Genomic DNA, 13,673 nt, shown 5'->3' with positions numbered 1-13,673 from the left:
CCCCCGCCCCTCCTCCCCGCCTCAGCGCGGGCGTCGGAACCGCCCGACTCGCACGGCCTCCCCGCGGCGCGCCCGTGGCTCCGCCATACTGGTTGAGGGCACGAAGCAAGGGCGCACGCCCAGCTCGCTCGCGGTTCCTCTCGGCCCCGGATGTGACTGTTTGGCTGAGGCGCCCCGCGCCCAGCGCTAGATGGGATTGGGCGCCCACAGGTGAGGTCATCACGAGGCGCCGAGGAGGAAAGCGGGAAGCGCAGGTATGAGGCTGGCATCTGTGGCTTTGTGGCTGTTCCTCGGTGTCTTTTCCTTTTTTTGGTCTAGTGGTCTCGCGTCTGCTTTCCTGGGCCCCTTTCCCTGTGAGGTTTTCCTGTGTCAGGTCCCTGCTTCAGACTCCACTCTAACGCATGAAATTTCCAGTTCCTTGCTAGCCGAGTCCTAGCTCCGCCACCTTCTACTTAAGTTGGATCTTCTTTCTTTACCTTCGGCGTCTGAGGTCGTCTTCTCCTGGTCAAGCCCTTTTGTCCTTTGTTGGTACTGGCACTTATCAGAACCTGAGTCCTAGCGTGTATTTGGAAAATAAGGTCATCATATTTGAATCCCCGCACCACCTCCCCCAACCCCCGCCCAAATGTTTCGATAGCCTGAAAGTGCCGAGTAATCGCTGATTAAGTCCTCCTTTCTTTGGACAAAATGTAGCCTTTCCCAGTTTTTCCTGCTAACCCGATTAGTAGGCGGATCCAGGCAGCGTGTTTTTATATAATTAGACATTCCAATAGGGAGAATGATGTGGAGGCTGTAATTATAGATGGCTTCTTGGAAGAGAAAGAATTTAAACATTATTTGGTTATATTGCATTTTCCTAGGTGGCCAAAAGTTTTCTGACAGCCTTTAAAGAATGCTTAGTGAGAGAAAATAATAACCATCATGTGAACAAGGCATTGTGCCAGGTCTTTGATTCGAGTTTTATATAATTATCAAAACAACTCTGGGGTAATTATTATAAGACTCACAGATTCCCTTAATAGTCAACTCCACTGTCTTGCCTTTATGTGGTAAGAAATCTTTTCAGTAGTTCCCTCTGTGTATAAAACATTTCTAATTCTCCATTAAAAACGAACAGCAACTACCTTCTCTACTCTCTGGTAAATGGTGTTTATTATTTGCTAGTCCCTTCTTCCCAGATGTTTTTTTCCTCCCAGTTTAACATCCCAGATTCTTTACTAACTAGTGCTAATGCCACAGCCTTTCAATCATTTTGGTTGCTATCCAGCTTCTCCACATCAGGACCAACTTTGGAAAACCCAAACATGTGAAAAAAAATTGACCTATACTTATTATACTGATAGTGACTACCTCATATTGTTTGAATGGTAGTGTAATCTCAGACTAGGGAGTTTTATTCATTATTCATTTTTCAACTTTCATCTATGGGACATACAAGATGTCCCCTCCCAAGGAGGTCAGAGTTTTGTTTGGGAAGGCACTTTAATTTTTTTTTTTTTTTTAATTCTTCAAAGATAAATAGAGTTTGGTCCATCTGAGAAGGGGACAAAGAACCAGGCAGAATCAACAGCTTTGAAGTCACAGACACTTGAAAAGGACGTGTGGGCACATGGAAATATAACTGGAGCAGTATTTAGATATCATTCAGTTATTAAAGACTTTGACATTTATTCTGTCTGTCACAGTGTAGGTGAGGTGGCGCCTTTGAAGGATCTGATGAGATAATTCTGGTGCTAATACAGCCCAGTCAGTGAGCTGACTTTGTGGCAAGTACCCCTTCAAGTGCCCCGGCAGAATTTCAAAGTAGGAAAAGATTTTATGACTGGGTCCTTTTCTTTCTACAAATCATCCTCCTGACCTTGCCCCTCCCCCATATTTAGTACCGTCCTGCCTTCTGACTGTTCAGAACTTCCATCTTCACCTTCCACCCTTTCTAAAAATGTTCTCAAGATACCCCACCTTTCCTTGCCGACTCCATGATTTCATTAGTTGTTAAAAGAAACTATTATCTAATTAGAGTAATGCACAATAGGCTATGATAAATTGCTTTAGACATTACCTATGAGAAGAGAAGCTTGTTGACCTGATAACCTGAACAAGGAGATAATGGCTCCTACCTATTTCTTGTAGGCTTTGCTGTCCCAGTAAGGAAAAACAAGAAACAGTGGCCTGACAGCTCATTTCTGAAAGATTGTTTTGATTTAACTCAGATTTAATTACATTTTTTTGCCACGGCCTTATACCACAGCAATCTGTTGTTTGATACGTTTTTTTTTTTTTAAGTTTATTTATTTATTTTGAGAGAGAGAGAGTGCACAAGTTGGGGAGGAGCAAAGAGAGGAGAGAGAATCCCAAGCAGGCCCCGCACCGAGAGCACAGAGCCCAATGCCCAATGTGGGGCTCAAATTCAGAAACCATGATAGCATAACCTGAGCTGAAATCAAAAGTCAGGTGCTCAACCATCTGCGCCCAGATGTTTAATACTGGCACCCCTGTTGTTTAATACTTTTTGATAGTGGCCTTTGGGTATGTTTCAAATAAGAGAACAAATAATTTTAATTTTGTAGACTAAGTAAACAAGTGATCCCAGGGGTTCTGGTTGACTCCCGTGATCAATACCCTGCATAAGTTGAAAATCTTCAATGTATAGTACATTTCTGGGACTTTCCCAACAGTTTTTCTTGCTTTAATTTTATTTTTTTAATGTTTACTTATTTTTGAGAGAAAGCACACAAGCGGGGGAAGGGCAGAGAGAGGAGAGGGACAGAGGATCTGTGCTGATAACAGAGAGCCCAATGTGGGGCTTGAACTCATGACTCTGAGATCATGACCTGATCCAAACTTAGATGCTTAGCTGACTGAGCCACCCAGGAGCCCTTCAACTATTTTTCTTAACATTCTCCATAATAGGTCTTTATTTTTATTTTTCTGACTAGCTTGGTGATCAGTAAATATTATTCATGTGATGTAGAGATTAGAAGTTTAATTTGTATTTTACACTGGTGCGTAGAGGTTAAGGTAGGGCTGACCTTGGTTTTGTGAGATCAATAGACACTGGTTCCATTATGGAAAAATTTACAGGAGCTGTATTGTCTGTAATAGTTCCTTTAAGCTCAAAATCCATTTATTGCCTAATTTCTCACACTTTGGGGTGAGCTTAACCACGTGTGTCTTTAATGAGTCTTTTCCAGAAAAAAAATCATATTAGGCAGAAAACCTGCGAAAACTTCACCAGTCAGCATTTACTTAGGTCACCTGTGAGTAGATATGTGATGGGAAAACAGAAGTACTAGAAACCTTGCCTCATTCTTGTCTTAGAGAAAACTTAAAATCCCAGTAGGAATTCAAAAACACATGCACACAAAATCCTAAAGCTGTAGAGGGCAGACTTCCCCGGACTTTAAAGTGGATTCACTGTAGAAAAATTAAAACTAACGTAGGAAATAATCGATCAATTCTCTAAAGAAAAAAGTTAAAATTATTTGTAACTCTACTGGTCTTTTCAATGGTTAATACAAACTTCATATTTTAAGGTAGCATTTTATCTATGTTAACGTGATAAGTCAGTCACCACAGATGACAGTCCCTAAGCCTAAATAACGTTAATAACATTTATTTCAAATTGTGCTAAGTGTACTTTTTTCTTCCTTTATCTGGAACATTTGGCAAAAGCCTTTTTTATGGTAGAAAATTATTTAACTACTATTTCATTACTTGTCAGCAAAAATCAAACTACCCGAGTTCCCTGTCTTTACCTCTTTCTGAGTCATTTCCTCTCCAAACCTCTCCTTTAAAACTTACTTACTTCAGTCTTTAGTTTCGTCTGTATACTAATTCAGTGCTTCTGCTGAAATAAATGTTTTTTTTCAAATAAATCTTTTTGTCTTTCCTATTTTGTCATCTTTATGAAAATTGCTATATCTGTTTATGTGACCGTGTTTCTGTTACCCCCCCACCCCCATTACTTTGATTACTAAAAGATTAGTGATTTTTTTGCAGTCTAGTTAGTGATTTTGTATATGTGCGAGTGTCTAAAAATGGGAGGAAATAAGCTTTGTGTCAGGAATAGAAACTTCGGGCAGATTGCCAGATTATTTTAAATCATTTTTCAGAACAATATTAGGAAATTTATCTCTGTGCTATTGGACTAAATTCAGGTTTCATATCTGAAAATATGAAAGCAGCAATGGCAATTTCTCACTAGATAAATTCTCCCGGTAGGTTTGTTTGCTTTCTTTTCTCTAACCATTTAGAGTTACATAAATTGCCCTGATTTCCTTTTTTTGCTTTATCCAACAGGCAGTTAAGGCAGGGTGGTATTATATGACAGTTTCATTATATAAATCTGGGATGCCTAGTGTATCAGGAATCTCAATTTCGCACATAAGTACTGCTGTTAAGTGTTAAGTGGGTGATAAAGTAATTAAAAATACATGAGTACAGGGCATCTGGCTGGCTCAGTCAATAGAACATGTGACTCTTGATCTCAGGGTTGTGAGTTTGAGCCCCATGTTGGGTGTAGAGATTTCTTAAATAAATAAACTTAAAAATACCCAAGTACTTTAAAAGCATTAATGAATGCTTTTATGAATATAATGAATTATTTATGGCTTTTCATCATTTTCTGTACTTTCAGAGAATCCTAACAAGTTAAAAACTGTTAACAAGTGGTTGGGTGTCTGAGTGGCTCAGTCAAGCATCTGACTTCGGCTTAGGTCATGATCTCACAGTTCTTGAGTTCAAGCCCTGTTTCCGGGTTTGTACTGACAGCTCAGAGCCTGGAACCTGTTTTGGATTCTGTGTCTCCCTCTCTGTCCCTCCCCTGCTCACACTCTGTCTCTCAAAAAATGAATAAATGTTAAAAAAAATTTTTTTAAACTATTGTCAAATGGCTAGGCCCCAACCCCAGCATTTCTGATTCTCTAGGGTAGTATTGGGCAATTTATATTTCTAAGTTCCTAGTTTATGCTGAAGCTGCTGGTCCGGAGGCCATACTTTGAGGACCATTGATGTAGATACATGATACCACTTTGACCAGCCTAATAAAAATAGGAGAAGTGAGGGGTGCCTGGCTGGTTCAGTCAGTGGAGCATGTGACTCTTGATCTTGGGTTTATGAGTTAGAGCCCCATGTTGGGTGTAGAGATTGCATTAAAATATTTTTTTTTTAATAGCAAAAGTGATCATGGTAGTATTTGTTGAGCCGTCATTATGTACCAGACACTGTTATATGTGCTTTACACATATTATTTTGCTATGATCCTGTGAAATGGTGCTGTTATTTTTATTACCCCCGTTTTATAGAGAAGGAAAATGAATCACAGAGAGGTTCAGTAACTTGACCAAAGTCACCCAGCTAATAATAGGTAGTAGAGCTATTCAAACTCAGAGAGTCTAGCTCCAGAGCTCATTCTCTAAAACATTATTCATATAAAAGATATAACTTGATAATTGAACAGCTCTCTTTTATTTTTTATTTTTTTAAGTTTATTTATTTTTAATTATTTTTAACGTTTATTTTGAGAGAGAGAGAGAGAGAGCACGAGTGGGGGAGGGGAAGAGAGAGAGAGGGAGACACAAAATCTGAAGCAGGCTTAAGGCTCTGAGCTGTCGGTACAGAGCCTGATGCGGGCCTTGAACCCACAAACTGAGATCATGACTTGAGCTGAAGGCGGACACTCAACCGAGCCACCCAGATGCCCCTAAAGTTTGTTTGTTTGTTTTGGGGGGGGAGGGGCAGAGATGGGGGAGGGGAGAGAGAGAATCCCAAGCAGGCTCCACACTGTCAGCACAGAGCCGGGTGTGGGGCTCAAACTCACAAACCATGAGATCATGACCTGAGCTGAAATCAAGAATCGGATGCTTAACCGACCGAGCCATCCAGGTGCCCCAAGCATCTCTCTTTTAAAAAGAATTTTTACTAATTTAAATATATGATATTCTAATGTGAACCTCATATCAGATGCTAGAGGAAAAGGTTTGCCTGGGTCCCTGATAGCATAGAAAGTCCATTTAGGCATGTGCCAGCCAGGTGTACCCAATCCTGTGTGCAACTAAACTTTTGTAGACTTGATCTTCAAATGCCCTTTTTTTAAATTAAGGTTTTTTAGATGTCTTTTTAAATATTTAAGTGAAATACTGCATATTGTATTTGTCTCCTCCTGTCAAGTTCTTAAATAAGAGATTATAGTTTTTTTCCCCCTCTCCACAGTGTCTTCTGGGCCATAATGGCAGTCAAGTGGACTGGTGGACATTCTTCACCTATTCTCTGCCTGAATGCAAGTCAAGAAGGCCTAGTCGCTTCTGGAGCAGAGGGTGGTGATCTTATGGTTTGGGGTGAAGATGGGACTCCATTAGGACATAAACGCTTCCAAGGGGCTGATGATGTTACCAGTGTCTTATTCTCTCCCTCCTGCCCCACTAAGCTCTATGCTTCACATGGAGAAACCATTAGCTTACTGGATGTCCGGTCACTCAAAGGTTCCTTGGACCATTTTCATGTGAATGAAGAAGAGATCAATTGTCTCTCATTGAATGAAACTGAAAACCTGCTGGCTTCTGCTGATGACTCCGGAGCAATCAAAATCCTAGATCTGGAAAATAAGAAAGTTAGCAGATCACTGAAGAGACATTCCAATATCTGTTCTTCTGTAGCTTTTCGGCCTCAAAGACCTCAGAGCCTGGTGTCATGTGGACTGGATATGCAGGTAATGAATATTTTGCAGAGAGTACTTGGGTAATTTTTAATGGGTTTGGTAACGATCAAATTACTGACCAGGCTAAATATATTTTTGCATTTTCTGTTCTCTAACGTGTCTTATCTGTGTATAAAGCATGAGCTTTATTTCTGCATGTTTAATGCTAACTTGACAAAGCCAAGTAGATTTTATTCATAAAGTAATCATTTATCCTTTAGCCTTCCTTTCTCTGTGCTTAAGACAGTCATAAAACCTGAGAATTCAAATATTTGATTCTAAACATCTTTTTAAACAAAGGAGCATGCTGAAGACTATCGCCCGCTCTCTACAAATTCTATTTTTTCTAAAAGAAAAGAGAGAGAGAGAGAGAGAGAATCTCTTGTTGTTCTTACTTTAAAATTCTGTGGTGTATTAATTGAATTATTGTATATTGGTGACCAAGATCAGAGCATTGCCTTGAGTAAGTTTTAAAAGGAACATCACATCACAAATTAGACCAAATTCAGAGGAAGTCTGTCAGAAGAGTGGATATAGCAAGAAACCCCGTTATGTGGGTAAAATGGAAGTGTTTGTTTATTTTTTTATTTATCTATTTATTAGAAAGAGCATGAACTGGGGAGCGGGGAGAGAATCCCGAGCAGGCTCCACACTGTCAGCATGGAGCCCAATGCAGGGCTCTAACCCATGAACTGTGAGATCATGACCTGAGCTGAAACCAAGAGTCAGATGCTTAACTGACTCAGCCATCCATGCGCCCTGGAAATGGAACTGTTTAATTCTTAGTTTTCATGAGGGGGAAAAGTGGAATGTGCTAGTGGTAATAGAAGTCATGGGGAAGCAGACTTTGGTTTGGTTTAATAAAAGAAAGCTTTCAGATAGCTTGAACTTTCCCATAGCAGATGTACTTCCTCTTAATTTTTTTTTTTTAACGTTTATTCATTTTTGAGAGACAGAGCATGAGTGGGGAAGGGGCATAGAAGGAGACACAGAATCTGAAGAGGCTCCAGGCTCTGAGATGTCAGCACAGAGCCCAATGTGGGGCTCGAACTCACAAACTGCGAGATCATGACCTGAGCTGAAGTCGGATGCTCAACCAACTGAGCCACCCAGACACCCCAGATGTACTTCCTCTTAAAAGTAAATCTTGTAGGGGTGCCTGGGTGGCTCAGTCAGGTAAGTGTCCAACTCAACTCTTGATCTCAGCTCAGGTCTTGATCTCAGGGTTGTGAGTTTAAGCCCCATGTTGGCCTCCATGCTGGGCATGAAGCCTAGTTAAAAATAAATGTATCACTGGAGTGAGAATAATCATGGTTTCTCTTTGATAAGCACTTACTACTTGCCAGTGCTTTACATATTAGTTTTCATTCAACTCATACCCTGATAATTACTGTTACTTTTTTAGAAATGAGACTGAGGGGGCGCCTGGGTGGCGCAGTCGGTTAAGCGTCCGACTTCAGCCAGGTCACGATCTTGCAGTCCGTGAGTTCGAGCCCCGCGTCGGGCTCTGGGCTGATGGCTCAGAGCCTGGAGCCTGTTTCCGATTCTGTGTCTCCCTCTCTCTCTGCCCCTCCCCCGTTCATGCTCTGTCTCTCTCTGTCCCAAAAATAAATAAACGTTGAAAAAAAAAAAATTTAAAAAAAAAAGAAAAGAAATGAGACTGAGGTTCAAATTAAGTATCCATATAGCTGCCTGAATTGAGATTCGGACTTGAGTCTCTCTGGCTCCAAAGGCTGTATTTTTTTTCTGTGACACCAGAGGTATCACAAACAGGAGATCTCAAGCAGGAGATCATCAGCAATGTGTTAGAAAAGGTTCTTGGTTTGCAAACAGGCGACTTCTAGAAAAAGAACCATTGTTTATTAATGACGTGTGTCCTGCACAGTTATAAGTGTTTATTCTTTTTTTTAATGTTTATTTATTTATTTTGCGAAAGAGAGTATGTGGAGGAGGATCAGAGAGGGAGGGAGAAAGAGAATCCCAAGCAGGCTCCACGGTGTCTGCACAGAGCCCTATCCACAGCTCGACCCCACGAACCATTAGATTGTGACGTAAGCTGAGATCAAGAGGTGGATACTTAATCAACTGAGCCACCCATGTGCCCTAGTCTATATTCTTTACTGTGTACAATATCTTCCAAGACTTTGTGATTCCATTAATATCATCAAAGGCTTTATCTTTCTACCTTTTTGGCCAGCAGTCTTTACCACTCCCTTCTCTACCCACTACACCCCCTCATAAGTTAGAAATAAACGAGGCTGGGTTTTGTTGTTTCCACAATGACTGCCATTACCCTCCCCCAAGCTACTGGTAGTTAGTAGGCAGGATCAGTGGATGGCCAGCAGCACTGGGACAGTCCCTAAACAATAAAGAATTGTCTTACCAAAAATGTCTATAGTTCCTCTGTTGGGAATCATTCTGCATTTGAGGGGCACAGTGACCCTACAACCTATAAACTCTTTATCCACACCTATGTCTTGACCAAGCCCTTACAAACCTACATTTTCTTTTTTTTTTTTTTTTTTAATTTTTATTTCAATGTTTATTTATTTTTGGGACAGAGAGAGACAGAGCATGAACGGGGGAGGGGCAGAGAGAGAGGGAGACACAGAATCAGAAACAGGCTCCAGGCTCTGAGCCATCAGCCCAGAGCCCGACGCGGGGCTCAAACTCACGGACCGCGAGATCGTGACCTGGCTGAAGTCAGAGGCTTAACCGACTGCGCCACCCAGGCGCCCCAAACCTACATTTTCTACCCTCATGGTGATAATCTGCCTATTTTGGTTATACAGAAAGACCTACACACACACACACACACACACACACACACACACACACACACACAAAAGACCTACACATCCAGGTGGATATCTGTGTTGAGTAGGCAGATTGTACAGTGTCTCTTTGACTAGTCATTCTTTCAACCTTAAGCTGTACCAGTTTCCAATCTCTGGTTCATTAATATACTAGGCATGGCAGTAAACAATTAGGTGTGCAAAAATGACCTATATACTTCTCAGATTAGATAAGAAATGGGCATCTAGAATTTATTTTGCCGTCAGTTCTGGGAGAGAAGTTGTAGTGGCAGGCAACTGCTAGAGAGCAATATAGAACACCCTAAGTATTTTGTGAAAAGGAGGCTTAGGTAATTGCTTATTTGACTTGACTGCCAAGACCTAAATATTCACTGTAGATTAATTTCTGCATTGGGTTGTGATTTAACAATGGTAAGACAGCACACAGAACTTTTAAGAAATTACTTTCCTTGGAGTGCCTGAGTGGCTCAGTCAGTTAAGCATTTGACTTCCGCTCAAGTTGTGTCTAACACTTTACTTCTTAAAACCTGGTTATCTGATGTTATTCTAAACTTTAAGAATAGCTAATCTGAAGGAGTCCAAGATTGTAGACATAAAAGTGGAATGGAATTGTTATAAGGTTAATTTTGAGAGCTCTTTCTCTCTGAACAAACACATTTTACCTCAAGGCAGGAATTGAATTATTGCCACACACAGGAGATATATTCAATGTACCTATCTTTGTTATTACAGAAATCATAAAAACTATACTCTTTGATTTACATCGGTTTAAATAATTAGGCAAAGCACACTTAGAGTGGCAGGGAACTTAAATTGATTTATTAAGACATTTGAGACTGCTTAATTTTTTTTTTTTTTAGAGAGAGTACAAATGCAGGAGAGTGGCAGAGGGGGAAAGAGAGAATCTTAAGCAGGCTCCATGCAAACAGCACGGATCCCAAGACCTTGGGTTCATGACCTAAGCCAAAATCAAGAGTCAGAAACTCGACTGACTGAGCCACCCAGGAGCTCCTAGACTGCTTAATTTTTTATTAAATAGCTACAAAATATTTATAATATATGTATAAAGTATAAGAAGAACATTAAATACATGTGTAGCCACCACTCAGATACAGTTTTCTCTTGTAAAGACCTTTGGAAATTTGAGACCATCATATATTTCTGTGGCCTACACATTGATTTTTTGCCCCTCATTTCCACATCTGAAAATAAATGGTTCAAAAGGTTTATTGTTTTTTCTGGAGTTTGAAGGATCACTAGTACAAATACTTAAGGATCAGGATGGCAGGAAGGCTTTTTTTTCCCTTAAAAATGAATCTTTTCTGTGGAAAGAAATGTTTTTGTAGGGGGAGGAATTTGTGAGCAGGGTCACTTTGATGTGATTGCATTCACTTCTGAACATTTGCCAGTTGTCCACTTTCTCCCCCCTCTGACGTTTTGTAGGACCATAACCCCTAGACTCTTGTGTTCTTTTCTATTAGTATCTCTTGCTTTCCTGCTTTGAGTGACACCACTTGAACCAGGTGGTTGAGAAACTGTAAAACACCTTGGAATCTTTGGCGGTTAGGAAGAGTAAAGTAGTATAGAGAATGTCCAGAAAGGGACAGTCTGGAAATCTTCAATACTTGAAAATTATTCTTGGATTGGTAGAATCTGGGATGGCTGTTAACACATTTAGATTTCAGTAAATACAAAAATGTTTAAGCTGCTGAAAATACTTTGAGTATAGTTCATGTCTTAAGAGGGCAGAAAATATAATCTAGGCATCATGCACAGTAGTGCAAGAAAGACTTGGGGATACCTGCCAAGACAGTTAAGTTAGCAGATTCTGGAATGTGCCATTTGCCTTGTGTTCAGATTTTTTTTTAAGGGATTTGTTTCCATATCACGTCCATATCACATCTTTGTTACATTTTCTGGTATTTCTTTATTTTACTTTAATTTATTTTAATTTGTTAATATTTTAGCTTCAGCCAAATAGCAACTGCTGGCCACTTAGTAAAATGTTATAAATCCAATCTAAAAGAGTTTTCAGTGCTTTTCTTGATAGAAGCAGAATGTATTAGAGGTCACTTCTTTCAGAGGCTGAGTTGAGGGCAGTTACCTTCAATAGAAAACCAAATCCTTAATATTCATCAGCAGTAATCTTGTCAGTTCAGATCTGTGCTTTTGCTGAACCATGCTTATTCTAGTGTCTATTTTAAATCGTGAGTAATAATTAAGGGATAATACTAGATGGTAAAATAAAGCTGTCTATTCTCTGAAAGTATGAAGAATATTTTCCTTTTCAAATTGGTTGCTGTGGGAAGAAAATGAATCACTAGATTATAGAGTAAAATCAATTCACAAAGTTTTTTGTTTTAAACAGGTTTTAATTAGCATTTCATTTAAATCAATTTAGTAGGTCCAAAATCATGGTAGGGAACAACAAAAAAACCCACATATGCCAGGATGTCAAATTAATCAACAGATAGGTATGGAATTTTTGCCCTTTCCAGGTATTAAGCAAAGATGAATTAAATCTCAGGATGCCTGGCTGGTTTAGTTGGTAGAGCACATGATTCTTGATCTCAGGGTTGTGAGTCCAATCCCCATGTTGGGCGTGGAGCCTACTTAAAATTTACAAAAAAATGTTTAAGGTGAATTAAGTCTCAAGAAACTGACAAGCTAATAGTATATGTTAATTAATAGCATAGAAATTAAATACAGGCAAGAGAGAAGTGGGCTGGAATATTTAGGAAAGCCTTCCTAGAGGGACAGGAACTTGAGGTAAGCCTCTAAAATGGGTACTTTAGGTTGTATGAAAGGAAAGAGAAAGCATCCCAGATACAAATCATTTCAGTGATAATCCAGATTTCATTTATTTAGTTGACAGGCTTTCTGACTTGCAGCCAGCATAGACTAAAATTAATAAGTTTTATAATGTTCTATTTTACTTGTAGAGATGAGGGTACAGTGACTTAAAGAAATGTAACTGCTGAAGAATGTGGATTACATACAGTTTGATGGGTTTGTTAATCCCAAGTTATTCAGGATCTTGTTTTCTACCTTATTGTACATTGGCGTCTGAGTTTTTCCACTGGCACATTGTGGTGCCAGCTGAATTTTTAAAAATTTAATATTGCTAGAAATGTATCATACTAATTATTATCAGACTACTTTGATGACTTTATTACAAGTGGAATAAGCATGATAGTTGAGCAAAATGGCTAGGCCTCTGTTTGACTACATAACTTCCTCTTATTTAAAGGTGATGCTGTGGAACCTTCAGAAAGCACGGCCACTCTGGATTACAAATTTGCAGGAAGATGAAACAGAAGAGATGGAAAGCCCACAATCACCTGGTCAGCTTTTAAACCCTGCTTTAGCCCACTCTGTGTCTGTAGCATCATGTGGCAATATTTTTAGCTGTGGTGCAGAAGATGGTAAGGTTCGAATCTTTAGGGTGGTGGGAGTTAAGTGTGAACAAGAACTGGGATTTAAGGGCCACACTTTGGGAGTATCCCAGGTCTGCTTTCTGCCAGAATCCTATATGCTGCTTACTGGAGGGAATGATGGGAAGATAATGTTGTGGGATGTAAGCAGTGAAGTTGAAAAAAAACAGAAGAGCCCTACAAAACCTACCCACAGGAAGAAAACTAAAAAAGCAGCTTATATGAAGCAGGGTAGAAATACTCATGCTCTAGTAACAGATGAAGAAGAACATGGCAAAATTTTACCAAAACTAAGTATTGAACATGGAGAAAAGGTGAACTGGCTGTTGAGTACAAAAATAAAGGGATACCAAAATATATTAGTAGCTGATCAAACTAGTTGTGTATCTGTATATCCCTTAAAAACATTTTAAATCCAATAAAAAATTTGAAAAACTGCAGCAGAACTTTTTATAGGTTGAAAAAAATCCTGTTTCTTCATTTTTGTCATTCTTAATGTTTGTCATATTTTTTAATATAATTTATTGTTAAATTGGCTTACATACAACACCCAGTGCTCATCCCAACAAGTGCCTGCCTCAACGCCTATTGTCATATTTTGAATAATACCCTTCCATTGTATAAATTATAAGACATTGAGCAAAAGATAATTGGGTAATACTTTATGTAGTAAATGACATTAAAATTTGGAGGAGGAGAAGTAATCAGACTCAGAGTTATTAAGTAACA

General features: G+C 39.5%; 1 protein-coding gene across 1 annotated transcript; it reads left to right on the top strand.

The window, feature by feature from the left end:
- Window positions 1–23: 23 nt before the first annotated feature.
- On the top strand, window positions 24–13,384 carry WDR53 (WD repeat domain 53). Its single transcript, XM_043594477.1, has 3 exons — window positions 24–254; window positions 6,211–6,706; window positions 12,761–13,384. Exons 2-3 carry the CDS (start codon window positions 6,227–6,229, stop codon window positions 13,355–13,357), a joined length of 1,077 nt encoding a protein of 358 aa, XP_043450412.1. The 5' UTR covers window positions 24–254; window positions 6,211–6,226; the 3' UTR covers window positions 13,358–13,384.
- The last annotated feature ends 289 nt before the right edge of the window (window positions 13,385–13,673 follow it).

This window comes from Prionailurus bengalensis, chromosome C2 (assembly GCF_016509475.1).
Source record: "Prionailurus bengalensis isolate Pbe53 chromosome C2, Fcat_Pben_1.1_paternal_pri, whole genome shotgun sequence".
NCBI classification, from domain to species: Eukaryota; Metazoa; Chordata; class Mammalia; order Carnivora; family Felidae; genus Prionailurus; species Prionailurus bengalensis.
This window is presented reverse-complemented; position numbering and strand designations above follow the sequence as displayed.